At 49.5% G+C, this 13,492-nt stretch overlaps 1 protein-coding gene across 1 annotated transcript in view; it reads right to left on the reverse strand.

The window, feature by feature from the left end:
- LOC139366485 (ankyrin repeat and KH domain-containing protein 1-like) overlaps positions 1-13,492 on the reverse strand; it is a 77,060-nt gene that overhangs the window by 12,071 nt on the left and 51,497 nt on the right. The window contains exons 18-31 of the mRNA XM_071104000.1: positions 7,600-8,017; positions 7,227-7,366; positions 7,003-7,114; positions 6,661-6,806; positions 6,204-6,346; positions 5,698-5,911; positions 3,379-3,554; positions 3,052-3,214; positions 2,814-2,909; positions 2,360-2,669; positions 2,064-2,254; positions 906-1,225; positions 531-683; positions 9-158 (exon numbers count right to left, since the gene is read on the reverse strand). Coding sequence (XP_070960101.1) covers positions 9-158; positions 531-683; positions 906-1,225; positions 2,064-2,254; positions 2,360-2,669; positions 2,814-2,909; positions 3,052-3,214; positions 3,379-3,554; positions 5,698-5,911; positions 6,204-6,346; positions 6,661-6,806; positions 7,003-7,114; positions 7,227-7,366; positions 7,600-8,017 — 2,732 coding nt within the window. The remainder of the gene's footprint in view (positions 1-8; positions 159-530; positions 684-905; positions 1,226-2,063; positions 2,255-2,359; positions 2,670-2,813; positions 2,910-3,051; positions 3,215-3,378; positions 3,555-5,697; positions 5,912-6,203; positions 6,347-6,660; positions 6,807-7,002; positions 7,115-7,226; positions 7,367-7,599; positions 8,018-13,492) is intronic.

Below are 13,492 nucleotides of genomic sequence, written 5' to 3' on the forward strand. Positions count from 1 at the left end.
GGTCCTACCTGATGGTGATCATTCTCTCTCCGTTCTTGTCTTTCTGTTTGTCCACGTCGATGTGCGCTCCCGTCACGTCCTGTATAGCTGTGATGTTGCAGCCTCCTCTACCCATGATCCTCGACACCACCGAGGCCGGGACCGACAGCTTCTTAGACCTGCAGCCCGGAGAGAGATTCATATGGGGTTTAGAACCGGGACAAAGCACAAGATCCATGGGGAGCCACAGGCCTGACAACTTACTTTTCCTCATTGTCTAAAACAGTGGTTCCTAACCAGGGAATCTGGGGGTACCTGGCCTGTCCACTGAGGGTACCTGGCCTGTCCACTGGGGGTACTTTCACTCATGAGACCATAGGTCTACTGGTAAAATGCATGAGGGAGTACATCAGGGGAACTCCGGGCAGAGAAACATTCAGTTGGTGGTACAGTAACCAAAAAAGGTTAGGATATTTTGGGCCAGCGGTTCCCATAGATTTCCTTGAAGCATTTCTAGATGGATTTTATGGATGGTGTGTGTGTCGACCCACCGTCTCACCACCTCCTTCCAACCCTCCTCTCTCTTCTGTCCCCTCTTGGGGCTGGTGAGGCTCTTGCTGTTGGGGGATGTGACGGGTAGAGACATGGTCTTAAACTGAGACGGTACAGAGCTGCTGGGGGTCAACTCACTCATGTCTGGAGCTCTGAGGAGGTTGGAGGGGAAGAAAGAGGTGGGAGAGAACAAGGGGGAGAAAGAGAGAGAAAGGGATAAAGGTCAGATTGACATTTAATAAGGTTGAGGTTTTATCTATGTATTTGTAATAGAAATGCACTGTTCTGTGTGATTTGATGGTTTCCTTTAGGAAAACTACAGTTAGTCAAAGTCAAACCAATGGCTCTCCTCTAAAGCACTGCAGGTCACTCACTTGTGTGTAGGCTTGGAGATGGAGACGCTGACTTGGTTGCCTGGGTGTAGCTGCAGACAGTGTTTCTTCTCCGGGCCTGGCAGCAGGCTGTGAGTGGGGCCCGAGGACGAAGAGGAGGAGGAGGAAGAGGAGGATGAGGAAGAAGAGGGGAGGTCGGGGAGGAAGTTGAGCTCCTGGCTCTTGCCCCCGCTGCTGCTACTCTCACTGGCACAGTCGGTGCTGTCCAGGGGGTCTGAGTCGCTGGTGCCCCCCGCCCCTGTCACCCCACCACCCCGTGGCTCCCCATGGATCGTGTTGGCCTTGTGCTGTGCCAGCACCACCTGCTGGACAGAGATGGAATCATCACTGATTAGACACCTTGATTGACAGATTGTTTGACGGAGTGGAAAAGACAAGTGGACATATTTGCAGCCACCCAGAAAATCACAGCTTCACTCTCTTGTCCTTACATTTAGTCAGGCTACATTATATTCTGCAGTCAGGTCACATAATACATCATATGGGGCGGCGGCAGGTAGCCTAGTGGGTAGAGTGTTGGACTAGTAACCGAAAGGTTGCCAGATCGAATCCCCGGGCTGACAAGGTAAAAGTCTGTCGTTCTGCCCCTTTACAGCAATTCAAGCAGTCTCCCCTGACAGTTGATGTTGAGATTTGTGTTACTTGAACTCTGTGAAGCATTTATTTGGGCTGCAATCTGAGGTGCAGTTAACTCTAATGAATGCTTCCTGTGGCGGTCCTCATGAGAGCCAGTTTCATCATAGCACTTGATGGTTTTTGCGACTGAACTTGAAGAAACTTTCAATGTTCCGGATTGACTGATCTTGTCTAAAGTAATAATGGACTGTTGTTTCTCTTTGCTTATTTGAGCTGTTCTTTCCATAATATGGACTTGGTCTTTTACCAAATAGGGCTATCTTCTGTATACCACCCCTTGTCACAACACAACTGATTGCCTCACACTTTTTGTGGTTACAACATGTGTTATTTCATAGTTTTGATGTCTTCACTATTATTCTACATGTAGAAAATAGTAAAAATAAAGAAAAACCCTTGAATGAGAAGGTGTGTCCACTTCTGACTGGTACTGTTTAGATACATACACATTACAAAAATTAAATCAAATCTATATTGAAACTATATTTTAAATACACCAACCACCTGTGGGTCCTGACATATGATTGGTTCGCTGGGGGATGAGTCCTTGGTCTTGTTCTTCTTGCATTTGCGGCTGGCACTGGTCGTCGTGGCAACACTGGCCCTCTTCTTGCCGAACACACAGCTGAAGGTGGCGGGGATACCAATGGTGGTGGTGGTGGTCGCACTGGGGGGGTCGATGGGGGGGTCCACTTCTGGAGAGGGAACGACAGAGTTGTTAAACTAGCCACCACAAACAAATGTTATTCTCTGCATTTTGGGAACAAATGATCAGATATTGAAACCAAGATATAATTTACCCTCGGCGGAGTCATCCTGCTTCTGCATCTCACCGTCTTCCTCCTCATCCTCCTCCTGGGTAGTCTTCTGCTCCTCTTCATCCTCCTCCTCCTCCTCCTGCTTTCTCTTCTGCTCCTCCTTCTTCTTCTTGCGTTTCTCCTTGCGTTTCTCTCTCTTGGCGGCCAGGGCCTGCTTCTTGCTCTCCTCTCTGGACTTCTCCAGGTCGAGCTCCTTGAGGAGAATGCTGGCGTTCTTGTTGGCTTCAGCAGCCTGCTGGTCTTTGGCTTTGACGATGGTCTCCATGCACTGATGGCACTTCTTCAACAACTCCTGAGAGAGGGAGGGATGGAGAGAGTTAGTGGAAACTCAAATCTTTCTAACCCACCGTCATACATATACAAGCTATGGCGCATTTGACAGCCAATGATATCCAGCCAACATACAAGCTCACAGAGTGATCGGTGGAGGTGTTACCTTGTCAGCGATGGTGGCGATGTATCTCATACACTCAATGTCTGAGGGGAACTGGTTGACCTCCTTTACCAGGTACTGAACCACCTTTACATGACCCTGAGAAACACAGGGGGGGGGGGGTAACTGTAAATAGGCAAACATCGTTTCAGGCTGGGGGAAGACTGCAGGGCCTCAGTGGAACCAGATAGTGAGGGGGCCAGGTGTTGCAATGGGGAAGGGTCATCCTGTGACAACTTACCTTACGGAAGGCAGCCATGAGCGGTGTGATCTTGCGGTTGTCTGCAGCGTCTACGTCGGCCCCAGCCTGCACCAGCAGCTGAACCACGTCAAAATGGCCGCCGTTGGCCGCCAGCCACAGAGGTGTGTTCCCTTTCTTATTGCGCACGTCAACGTGAGCCCCTCTGGAGAACGGAGGAAAACCGAGACAACAGATCAACACGGGATAAAAAGAACGAGGGAAAGAAAACATGACCTTCTAGGGAAATTCCTGGTTTCAAAATGAATACCCACTCAGACAAACACGTTTATTAATTCAGATTGATTGATTGGTTGGTTTAACACAAACCTATTGATCAGCAGCTCACAGAACTTGTAGTGGCCCTTGTCTGCAGCGATGGTGAGGGCTGTGTCCCGGGACGAGGGGACAGGAGGGGCGTTGACGTCAGCCCCTTTATCCAGCAGCACCCGGCCCACCTCAGCATAGCCCCCCGACGCTGCCTCCATTAGAGGGGTCAGACCAGTCTACCAGGGGAGGGGAGGTCAGCATCACACACTGATGTCAATGGGAGACGGAGTGACAATTCTCAAGTTAGGATTCACCAGAGCCTATATGCACCTTGGCTCTGGACTCCCTTGATATACTACTATAACATGGACTGTGAACGGTCCCGTCTCCTCACCTTGGCTCTGGACTCCCTTGATATAGTACTATAACATGGACTGTGAACGGTCCCGTCTCCTCACCTTGGCTCTGGACTCCCTTGATATACTACTATAACATGGACTGTGAACGGTCCCGTCTCCTCACCTTGGCTCTGGACTCCCTTGATATACTCCTATAACATGGACTGTGAACGGTCCCGTCTCCTCGCCTTGGCTCTGGACTCCCTTGATATACTACTATAACATGGACTGTGAACGGTCCCGTCTCCTCACCTTGGCTCTGGACTCCCTTGATATACTACTATAACATGGACTGTGAACGGTCACGTCTCCTCACCTTGGCTCTGGACTCCCTTGATATACTACTATAACATGGACTGTGAACGGTCCCCGTCTCCTCACCTTGGCTCTGGACTCCCTTGATATACTACTATAACATGGACTGTGAACGGTCCCGTCTCCTCACCTTGGCTCTGGACTCCCTTGATATACTACTATAACATGGACTGTGAACGGTCCCGTCTCCTCACCTTGGCTCTGGACTCCCTTGATATACTACTATAACATGGACTGTGAACGGTCCCGTCTCCTCACCTTGGCTCTGGACTCCCTTGATATACTCCTATAACATGGACTGTGAACGGTCCCGTCTCCTCGCCTTGGCTCTGGACTCCCTTGATATACTACTATAACATGGACTGTGAACGGTCCCGTCTCCTCACCTTGGCTCTGGACTCCCTTGATATACTACTATAACATGGACTGTGAACGGTCACGTCTCCTCACCTTGGCTCTGGACTCCCTTGATATACTACTATAACATGGACTATGAACGGTCCCGTCTCCTCACCTTGGCTCTGGACTCCCTTGATATACTACTATAACATGGACTGTGAACGGTCCCGTCTCCTCACCTTGGCTCTGGACTCCCTTGATATACTACTATAACATGGACTGTGAACGGTCCCGTCTCCTCACCTTGGCTCTGGACTCCCTTGATATACTACTATAACATGGACTGTGAACGGTCCCGTCTCCTCACCTTGGTTCTGGACTCCCTTGATATACTACTATAACATGGACTGTGAACGGTCCCGTCTCCTCACCTTGGCTCTGGACTCCCTTGATATACTACTATAACATGGACTGTGAACGGTCCCGTCTCCTCACCTTGGCTCTGGACTCCCTTGATATACTACTATAACATGGACTGTGAACGGTCCCGTCTCCTCACCTTGGCTCTGGACTCCCTTGATATACTACTATAACATGGACTGTGAACGATCCCGTCTCCTCACCTTGGCTCTGGACTCCCTTGATATAGTACTATAACATGGACTGTGAACGGTCCCGTCTCCTCACCTTGGCTCTGGACTCCCTTGATATACTACTATAACATGGACTGTGAACGGTCCCGTCTCCTCACCTTGGCTCTGGACTCCCTTGATATAGTACTATAACATGGACTGTGAACGGTCCCGTCTCCTCACCTTGGCTCTGGACTCCCTTGATATAGTACTATAACATGGACTGTGAACGGTCCCGTCTCCTCACCTTGGCTCTGGACTCCCTTGATATACTACTATAACATGGACTGTGAACGGTCCCATCTCCTCACCTTGGCTCTGGACTCCCTTGATATACTACTATAACATGGACTGTGAACGGTCCCATCTCCTCACCTTGGCTCTGGACTCCCTTGATATACTACTATAACATGGACTGTGAACGGTCCCGTCTCCTCACCTTGGCTCTGGACTCCCTTGATATACTACTATAACATGGACTGTGAACGGTCCCGTCTCCTCACCTTGGCTCTGGACTCCCTTGATATACTACTATAACATGGACTGTGAACGGTCCCGTCTCCTCACCTTGGCTCTGGACTCCCTTGATATACTACTATAACATGGACTGTGAACGGTCCCGTCTCCTCACCTTGGCTCTGGACTCCCTTGATATACTACTATAACATGGACTGTGAACGGTCCCATCTCCTCACCTTGGCTCTGTGCTCTACGTTGGCCTTGCGGTCCAACAGCAGACTGACCACCTCAGCCCGGCCCTGGAAGCAAGCCAGAGTCAGAGCCGTGTTCCTGTTGGTCTCGATCTGAGCGTTGATGTCTGAGCCCATGTCCAGCAGCAGCTTGACCGCAGGGACGTGACCGTTCATCGCTGCCAGCATCAGGGGAGAGATACCCAGCTTACTGCCCGTCCTAGAGACAGAGCCGGACACACAGAAAGTCAGGCAGGCGGGCGACAGACAGACAGACAGACCGAGAGACACAAGACAGCCAGACACAGGAAGACATCATTGAATGAGATACATGAGGAGAGGTGCTTTCACTACCAAAGGTGCAGTCATCACTTATTTTAACAACCCAGTGGAAGTTTGATGAAGAAATGTTTTTTATGAAGACCTGGAAAAGGGTATCAGTTAAAAGAGAAGATGTGGCCTCGCCCTGTCCTGCCTCGCCCTGTCCTGCCTCGCCCTGTCCTGTCCAGTACCTGGAGTTGATCTCTGAGCCGGCGTTGAGGAGGATCTTGATGATGTTGACGTAGCCTCCAGACGCCGCCAAGCTCAAAGGAGTGTAGTCTGACACATTACGATGCTCTTTATTGGCTCCTCGCAACAGCAACAACTCCACCACCTAGGAGAGGAAAATACAGTTATCTGTAAGTAATGGCACATAGTAAAGACTATGTTTTCAATTTGCTATTTCAGTCAGTGAAAGGTGAGTCGTTCAGGGTGGTGATTCATAGAAGGGAAGTGAGCGTGTACCATAGAATTATTAGAAATATTAAAAACTCATTTAAATCAGACCTCTGTGGTGTGCAATCAGACCTCTGTGGTGTGCAATCAGACCTCTGTGGTGTGCAATCAGACCTCTGTGGTGTGCAATCAGACCTCTGTGGTGTGCAATCAGACCTCTGTGGTGTGCAATCAGACCTCTGTGGTGTGTACCTCTTGTCGTCCCCCTGAGCAGGCCAGGGAGAGCGGCGTGTCTTTGGTTCTCTCTGACTGGGCCTCTATGTCGCCCCCTTTATCCAGAAGGAGCTCCACCACCCCTGCATGGCCCGCTGTGGCAGCCAGGATCAGAGGGGTGAACCCTGGGGAGAGGACGAGGAGAGGGTCACAACCAGATGTACAGATACACCCAATACAATGTCAAGCACTTTGAACACTGTATAAATCCTGCCTTGTGTGTAAATATAAATAAATATATATATTCCTGAATAATCAGAAATGAAAACATGTCGTGGATAAACAGGCCCTAACACCGGACAGTAACGTGGTGTGTGTTACCTTTCTTGTCGCGGTGCTCGATGTTGGCTCCTCGTGCGATGAGAACAGACACCAGCTCCTCGTGTCCTCCAGCACATGCCAGCGTCAGCGCTGTGTCATGGTTACTCTCCGTCTGAAAGGAGAGGGACACTTACAACAACGCTGTGTGTAGGTGTGGGTCTCTCAGCCTTGAATGGGCTTTACATGAGCACTGATAACCACAGGGTGTGTGAGGAGTGGCTTACGTGTGCGTCGATGTCCACAGAGGGGTAGAGGGGCAGTGGGGAGGGGGGTGAGCCCATATTGGAGGGGGTCTGTGAGAGGGGGTCAGACAGGGGGGTGGGGGACGTTGTAGTGTTTAACATGGGTACTCTGCTGCCCACCGCTGCTAGAACAGAGAAAGAAGGAGAGAACGGAGGGAGGGGGAGAGAGAGGGGAGTTAGTATTTGTTACTTTTCAGGCCTTTCTTCTGGGGAATTTGTTCATCAGTCCTGATCTTTCAAACCAGTGCAGTTGAAGGAAAGGAGAATTGTAAAGAAATGAGTTAAGACTATTGAGATGCAGCCACCCACAACAGGCAGAGCAGCTGTAAGACAGCGACATGCTACACAAACTCACCTGCCATGATGTCATCCAGCGTGTCTGTAAGCGTCTGAGCGGGCGAAGCCACCATGAGTCCGTCTGGGGCCTGCTGCCCTACCATCCCTGGTCCGAACCCCTGACCTTGACCCGGCATCTGCCGGCCCACCAGTACCCTCTGCAGCTCAGGGCTGGTAGTGCCAGGGCAGGGGTAGTCGGCTGGGCACGGGCTGTACTCCGGTAGGGGCTGGATGGGCACGAAGGCGGTCTGGAGGGGGGGAGGAGGAGGGTGGAGATGGGAGTGGGGGGAGGACAGGGGCTGGGGGGAGGGCGAGGGGGGCAAGGGCGGCTGCTGTCCATCCCTGTAGAGGATAGTGTCCACCTGGGGTAGCTTAGCGTAATCTTCCTCCTCTCCTTCCACCTCGTCTTCATCTTCATCATCTTCATCCTCATCATCCTGGAATAGAAATTTGGTAAACTTCTAAAAGTCAAACAAAGCATCTAAATAAAACAGTTCACAAAACACAGCAGGGACGGATCAGTCAGTTTCTATTAGATACGAGGGGACGGATCAGTCAGTTTCTATTAGATACGAGGGGACGGATCAGTCAGTTTCTATTAGATGCGAGGGGACGGATCAGTCAGTTTATTAGATGCGAGGGAACGGATCAGTCAGTTTCTATTTGATACGAGGGGACGGATCAGTCAGTTTCTATTAGATACGAGGGGACGGATCAGTCAGTTTCTATTAGATACGAGGGGACGGATCAGTCAGTTTCTATTAGATACGAGGGGACGGATCAGTCAGTTTCTATTAGATGCGAGGGGACGGATCAGTCAGTTTCTATTAGATGCGAGGGGACGGATCAGTCAGTTTCTATTAGATGCGAGGGGACGGATCAGTCAGTTTCTATTAGATACGAGGGGACGGATCAGTCAGTTTCTATTAGATACGAGGGGACGGATCAGTCAGTTTCTATTAGATACGAGGGGACGGATCAGTCAGTTTCTATTAGATACGAGGGGACGGATCAGTCAGTTTCTATTAGATACGAGGGGACGGATCAGTCAGTTTCTATTAGATACGAGGGGACGGATCAGTCAGTTTGTATTAGATACAAGGGGACGGATCAGTCAGTTTCTATTAGATACGAGGGGACGGATCAGTCAGTTTCTATTAGATACGAGGGGACGGATCAGTCAGTTTCTATTAGATGCGAGGGGACGGATCAGTCAGTTTCTATTAGATGCGAGGGGACGGATCAGTCAGTTTCTATTAGATGCGAGGGGACGGATCAGACAGTTTCTATTAGATGCGAGGGGACGGATCAGTCAGTTTCTATTAGATACGAGGGGACGGATCAGTCAGTTTCTATTAGATACAAGGGGACGGACCAGTCAGTTTCTATTAGCTACGAGGGGACGGATCAGTCAGTTTCTATTAGATGCGAGGGGACGGATCAGTCAGTTTCTATTAGATGCGAGGGGACGGATCAGTCAGTTTCTATTAGATGCGAGGGGACGGATCAGTCAGTTTCTATTAGATGCGAGGGGACGGATCAGTCAGTTTCTATTAGATGCGAGGGGACGGATCAGTCAGTTTCTATTAGATGCGAGGGGACGGATCAGTCAGTTTCTATTAGATGCGAGGGGACGGATCAGTCAGTTTCTATTAGATGCGAGGGGACGGATCAGTCAGTTTCTATTAGATGCGAGGGGACGGATCAGTCAGTTTCTATTAGATGCGAGGGGACGGATCAGTCAGTTTCTATTAGATGCGAGGGGGCGGATCAGTCAGTTCATTAGATGCGAGGGGGCGGATCAGTCAGTTTATTAGATGCGAAGGAGCGGATCAGTCAGTTTCTATTAGATGCGAGGGAGCGGATCAGTCGGTTTCTATTAGATACGAGGGAGCGGATCAGTCAGTTTCTATTAGATACGAGGGAGCGGATCAGTCAGTTTCAATTAGATACGAGGGAGCGGATCAGTCAGTTTCTATTAGATGCGAGGGGACGGATCAGTCAGTTTCTATTAGATGCGAGGGGACGGATCAGTCAGTTTCTATTAGATACGAGGGGACGGATCAGTCAGTTTCTATTAGATACGAGGGGACGGATCAGTCAGTTTCTATTAGATACGAGGGGACGGATCAGTCAGTTTCTATTAGATACGAGGGGACGGATCAGTCAGTTTCTATTAGATACGAGGGGACGGATCAGTCAGTTTCTATTAGATACGAGGGGACGGATCAGTCAGTTTGTATTAGATACAAGGGGACGGATCAGTCAGTTTCTATTAGATACGAGGGGACGGATCAGTCAGTTTCTATTAGATACGAGGGGACGGATCAGTCAGTTTCTATTAGATGCGAGGGGACGGATCAGTCAGTTTCTATTAGATGCGAGGGGACGGATCAGTCAGTTTCTATTAGATGCGAGGGGACGGATCAGACAGTTTCTATTAGATGCGAGGGGACGGATCAGTCAGTTTCTATTAGATACGAGGGGACGGATCAGTCAGTTTCTATTAGATACAAGGGGACGGACCAGTCAGTTTCTATTAGCTACGAGGGGACGGATCAGTCAGTTTCTATTAGATGCGAGGGGACGGATCAGTCAGTTTCTATTAGATGCGAGGGGACGGATCAGTCAGTTTCTATTAGATGCGAGGGGACGGATCAGTCAGTTTCTATTAGATGCGAGGGGACGGATCAGTCAGTTTCTATTAGATGCGAGGGGACGGATCAGTCAGTTTCTATTAGATGCGAGGGGACGGATCAGTCAGTTTCTATTAGATGCGAGGGGACGGATCAGTCAGTTTCTATTAGATGCGAGGGGACGGATCAGTCAGTTTCTATTAGATGCGAGGGGACGGATCAGTCAGTTTCTATTAGATGCGAGGGGACGGATCAGTCAGTTTCTATTAGATGCGAGGGGGCGGATCAGTCAGTTCATTAGATGCGAGGGGGCGGATCAGTCAGTTTATTAGATGCGAAGGAGCGGATCAGTCAGTTTCTATTAGATGCGAGGGAGCGGATCAGTCGGTTTCTATTAGATACGAGGGAGCGGATCAGTCAGTTTCTATTAGATACGAGGGAGCGGATCAGTCAGTTTCAATTAGATACGAGGGAGCGGATCAGTCAGTTTCTATTAGATACGAGGGAGCGGATCAGTCAGTTTCAATTAGATGCGAGGGAGCGGATCAGTCAGTTTCTATTAGATGCGAGGGAGCGGATCAGTCAGTTTCTATTAGATGCGAGGGAGCGGATCAGTCAGTTTCTATTAGATGCGAGGGAGCGGATCAGTCAGTTTCAATTAGATGCGAGGGAGCGGATCAGTCAGTTTCTATTAGATGCGAGGGAGCGGATCAGTCAGTTTCTATTAGATACGAGGGAGCGGATCAGTCAGTTTCTATTAGATGCGAGGGGGCGGATCAGTCAGTTTATTAGATGCGAGGGGACGGATCAGTCAGTTTCTATTAGATACGAGGGGACGGATCAGTCAGTTTCTATTAGATGCGAGGGGACGGATCAGTCAGTTTCTATTAGATGCGAGGGGACGGATCAGTCAGTTTCTATTAGATGCGAGGGGACGGATCAGTCAGTTTGTATTAGATGCGAGGGGACGGATCAGTCAGTTTCTATTAGATACGAGGGGACGGATCAGTCAGTTTCTATTAGATGCGAGGGGACGGATCAGTCAGTTTCTATTAGATGCGAGGGGACGGATCAGTCAGTTTCTATTAGATGCGAGGGGACGGATCAGTCAGTTTCTATTAGATGCGAGGGGACGGATCAGTCAGTTTCTATTAGATGCGAGGGGACGGATCAGTCAGTTTCTATTAGATGCGAGGGGACGGATCAGTCAGTTTCTATTAGATGCGAGGGGGCGGATCAGTCAGTTCATTAGATGCGAGGGGGCGGATCAGTCAGTTTCTATTAGATGCGAGGGAGCGGATCAGTCAGTTTCTATTAGATACGAGGGAGCGGATCAGTCAGTTTCTATTAGATACGAGGGAGCGGATCAGTCAGTTTCTATTAGATACGAGGGAGCGGATCAGTCAGTTTCAATTAGATGCGAGGGAGCGGATCAGTCAGTTTCTATTAGATGCGAGGGAGCGGATCAGTCAGTTTCTATTAGATACGAGGGAGCGGATCAAACAGTTTCTATTAGATGCGAGGGGGCGGATCAGTCAGTTTATTAGATGCGAGGGGACGGATCAGTCAGTTTCTATTAGATACGAGGGGACGGATCAGTCAGTTTCTATTAGATGCGAGGGGACGGATCAGTCAGTTTCTATTAGATGCGAGGGGACGGATCAGTCAGTTTCTATTAGATGCGAGGGGACGGATCAGTCAGTTTCTATTAGATGCGAGGGGACGGATCAGTAGGTTTCTATTAGATGCGAGGGAGCGGATCAGTCAGTTTCTATTAGATGCGAGGGGACGGATCAGTCAGTTTCTATTAGATGCGAGGGGACGGATCAGTCAGTTTCTATTAGATGCGAGGGGACGGATCAGTAGGTTTCTATTAGATGCGAGGGGGCGGATCAGTCAGTTTCTATTAGATGCGAGGGGACGGATCAGTCAGTTTCTATTAGATGCGAGGGGACGGATCAGTCAGTTTCTATTAGATGCGAGGGGACGGATCAGTAGGTTTCTATTAGATGCGAGGGGACGGATCAGTCAGTTTCTATTAGATGCGAGGGAGCGGATCAGTCAGTTTCTATTAGATGCGAGGGAGCGGATCAGTCAGTTTCTATTAGATGCGAGGGAGCGGATCAGTCAGTTTCTATTAGATGCGAGGGAGCGGATCAGTCAGTTTCTATTAGATACGAGGGAGCGGATCAGTCAGTTTCTATTAGATACGAGGGGGCGGATCAGTCAGTTTATTAGATGCGAGGGGACGGATCAGTCAGTTTATTAGATGCGAAGGAGCGGATCAGTCAGTTTCTATTAGATGCGAGGGAGCGGATCAGTCAGTTTCTATTAGATGCGAGGGAGCGGATCAGTCAGTTTCTATTAGATACGAGGGAGCGGATCAGTCAGTTTCTATTAGATACGATGGAGCGGATCAGTCAGTTTCAATTAGATACGAGGGAGCGGATCAGTCAGTTTCTATTAGATACGAGGGAGCGGATCAGTCAGTTTCAATTAGATGCGAGGGAGCGGATCAGTCAGTTTCTATTAGATGCGAGGGAGCGGATCAGTCAGTTTCTATTAGATGCGAGGGAGCGGATCAGTCAGTTTCTATTAGATACGAGGGAGCGGATCAGTCAGTTTCTATTAGATACGAGGGAGCGGATCAGTCAGTTTCTATTAGATACGAGGGAGCGGATCAGTCAGTTTCTATTAGATGCGAGGGGACGGATCAGTCAGTTTCTATTAGATGCGAGGGGACGGATCAGTCAGTTTCTATTAGATACAAGGGGACGGACCAGTCAGTTTCTATTAGCTACGAGGGGACGGATCAGTCAGTTTCTATTAGATGCGAGGGGACGGATCAGTCAGTTTCTATTAGATGCGAGGGGACGGATCAGTCAGTTTCTATTAGATGCGAGGGGACGGATCAGTCAGTTTCTATTAGATGCGAGGGGGCGGATCAGTCAGTTTCTATTAGATACGAGGGGACGGATCAGTCAGTTTCTATTAGATACAAGGGGACGGACCAGTCAGTTTCTATTAGCTACGAGGGGACGGATCAGTCAGTTTCTATTAGATGCGAGGGGACGGATCAGTCAGTTTCTATTAGATGCGAGGGGACGGATCAGTCAGTTTCTATTAGATGCGAGGGGACGGATCAGTCAGTTTCTATTAGATGCGAGGGGGCGGATCAGTCAGTTCATTAGATGCGAGGGGGCGGATCAGTCAGTTTATTAGATGCGAAGGAGCGGATCAGTCAGTTTCTATTAGATGCGAGGGAGCGGATCAGTC

The sequence above is a fragment of the Oncorhynchus clarkii genome, chromosome 14 (genome assembly GCF_045791955.1).
Source record: "Oncorhynchus clarkii lewisi isolate Uvic-CL-2024 chromosome 14, UVic_Ocla_1.0, whole genome shotgun sequence".
In the NCBI taxonomy this organism is placed as follows: Eukaryota; Metazoa; Chordata; class Actinopteri; order Salmoniformes; family Salmonidae; genus Oncorhynchus; species Oncorhynchus clarkii.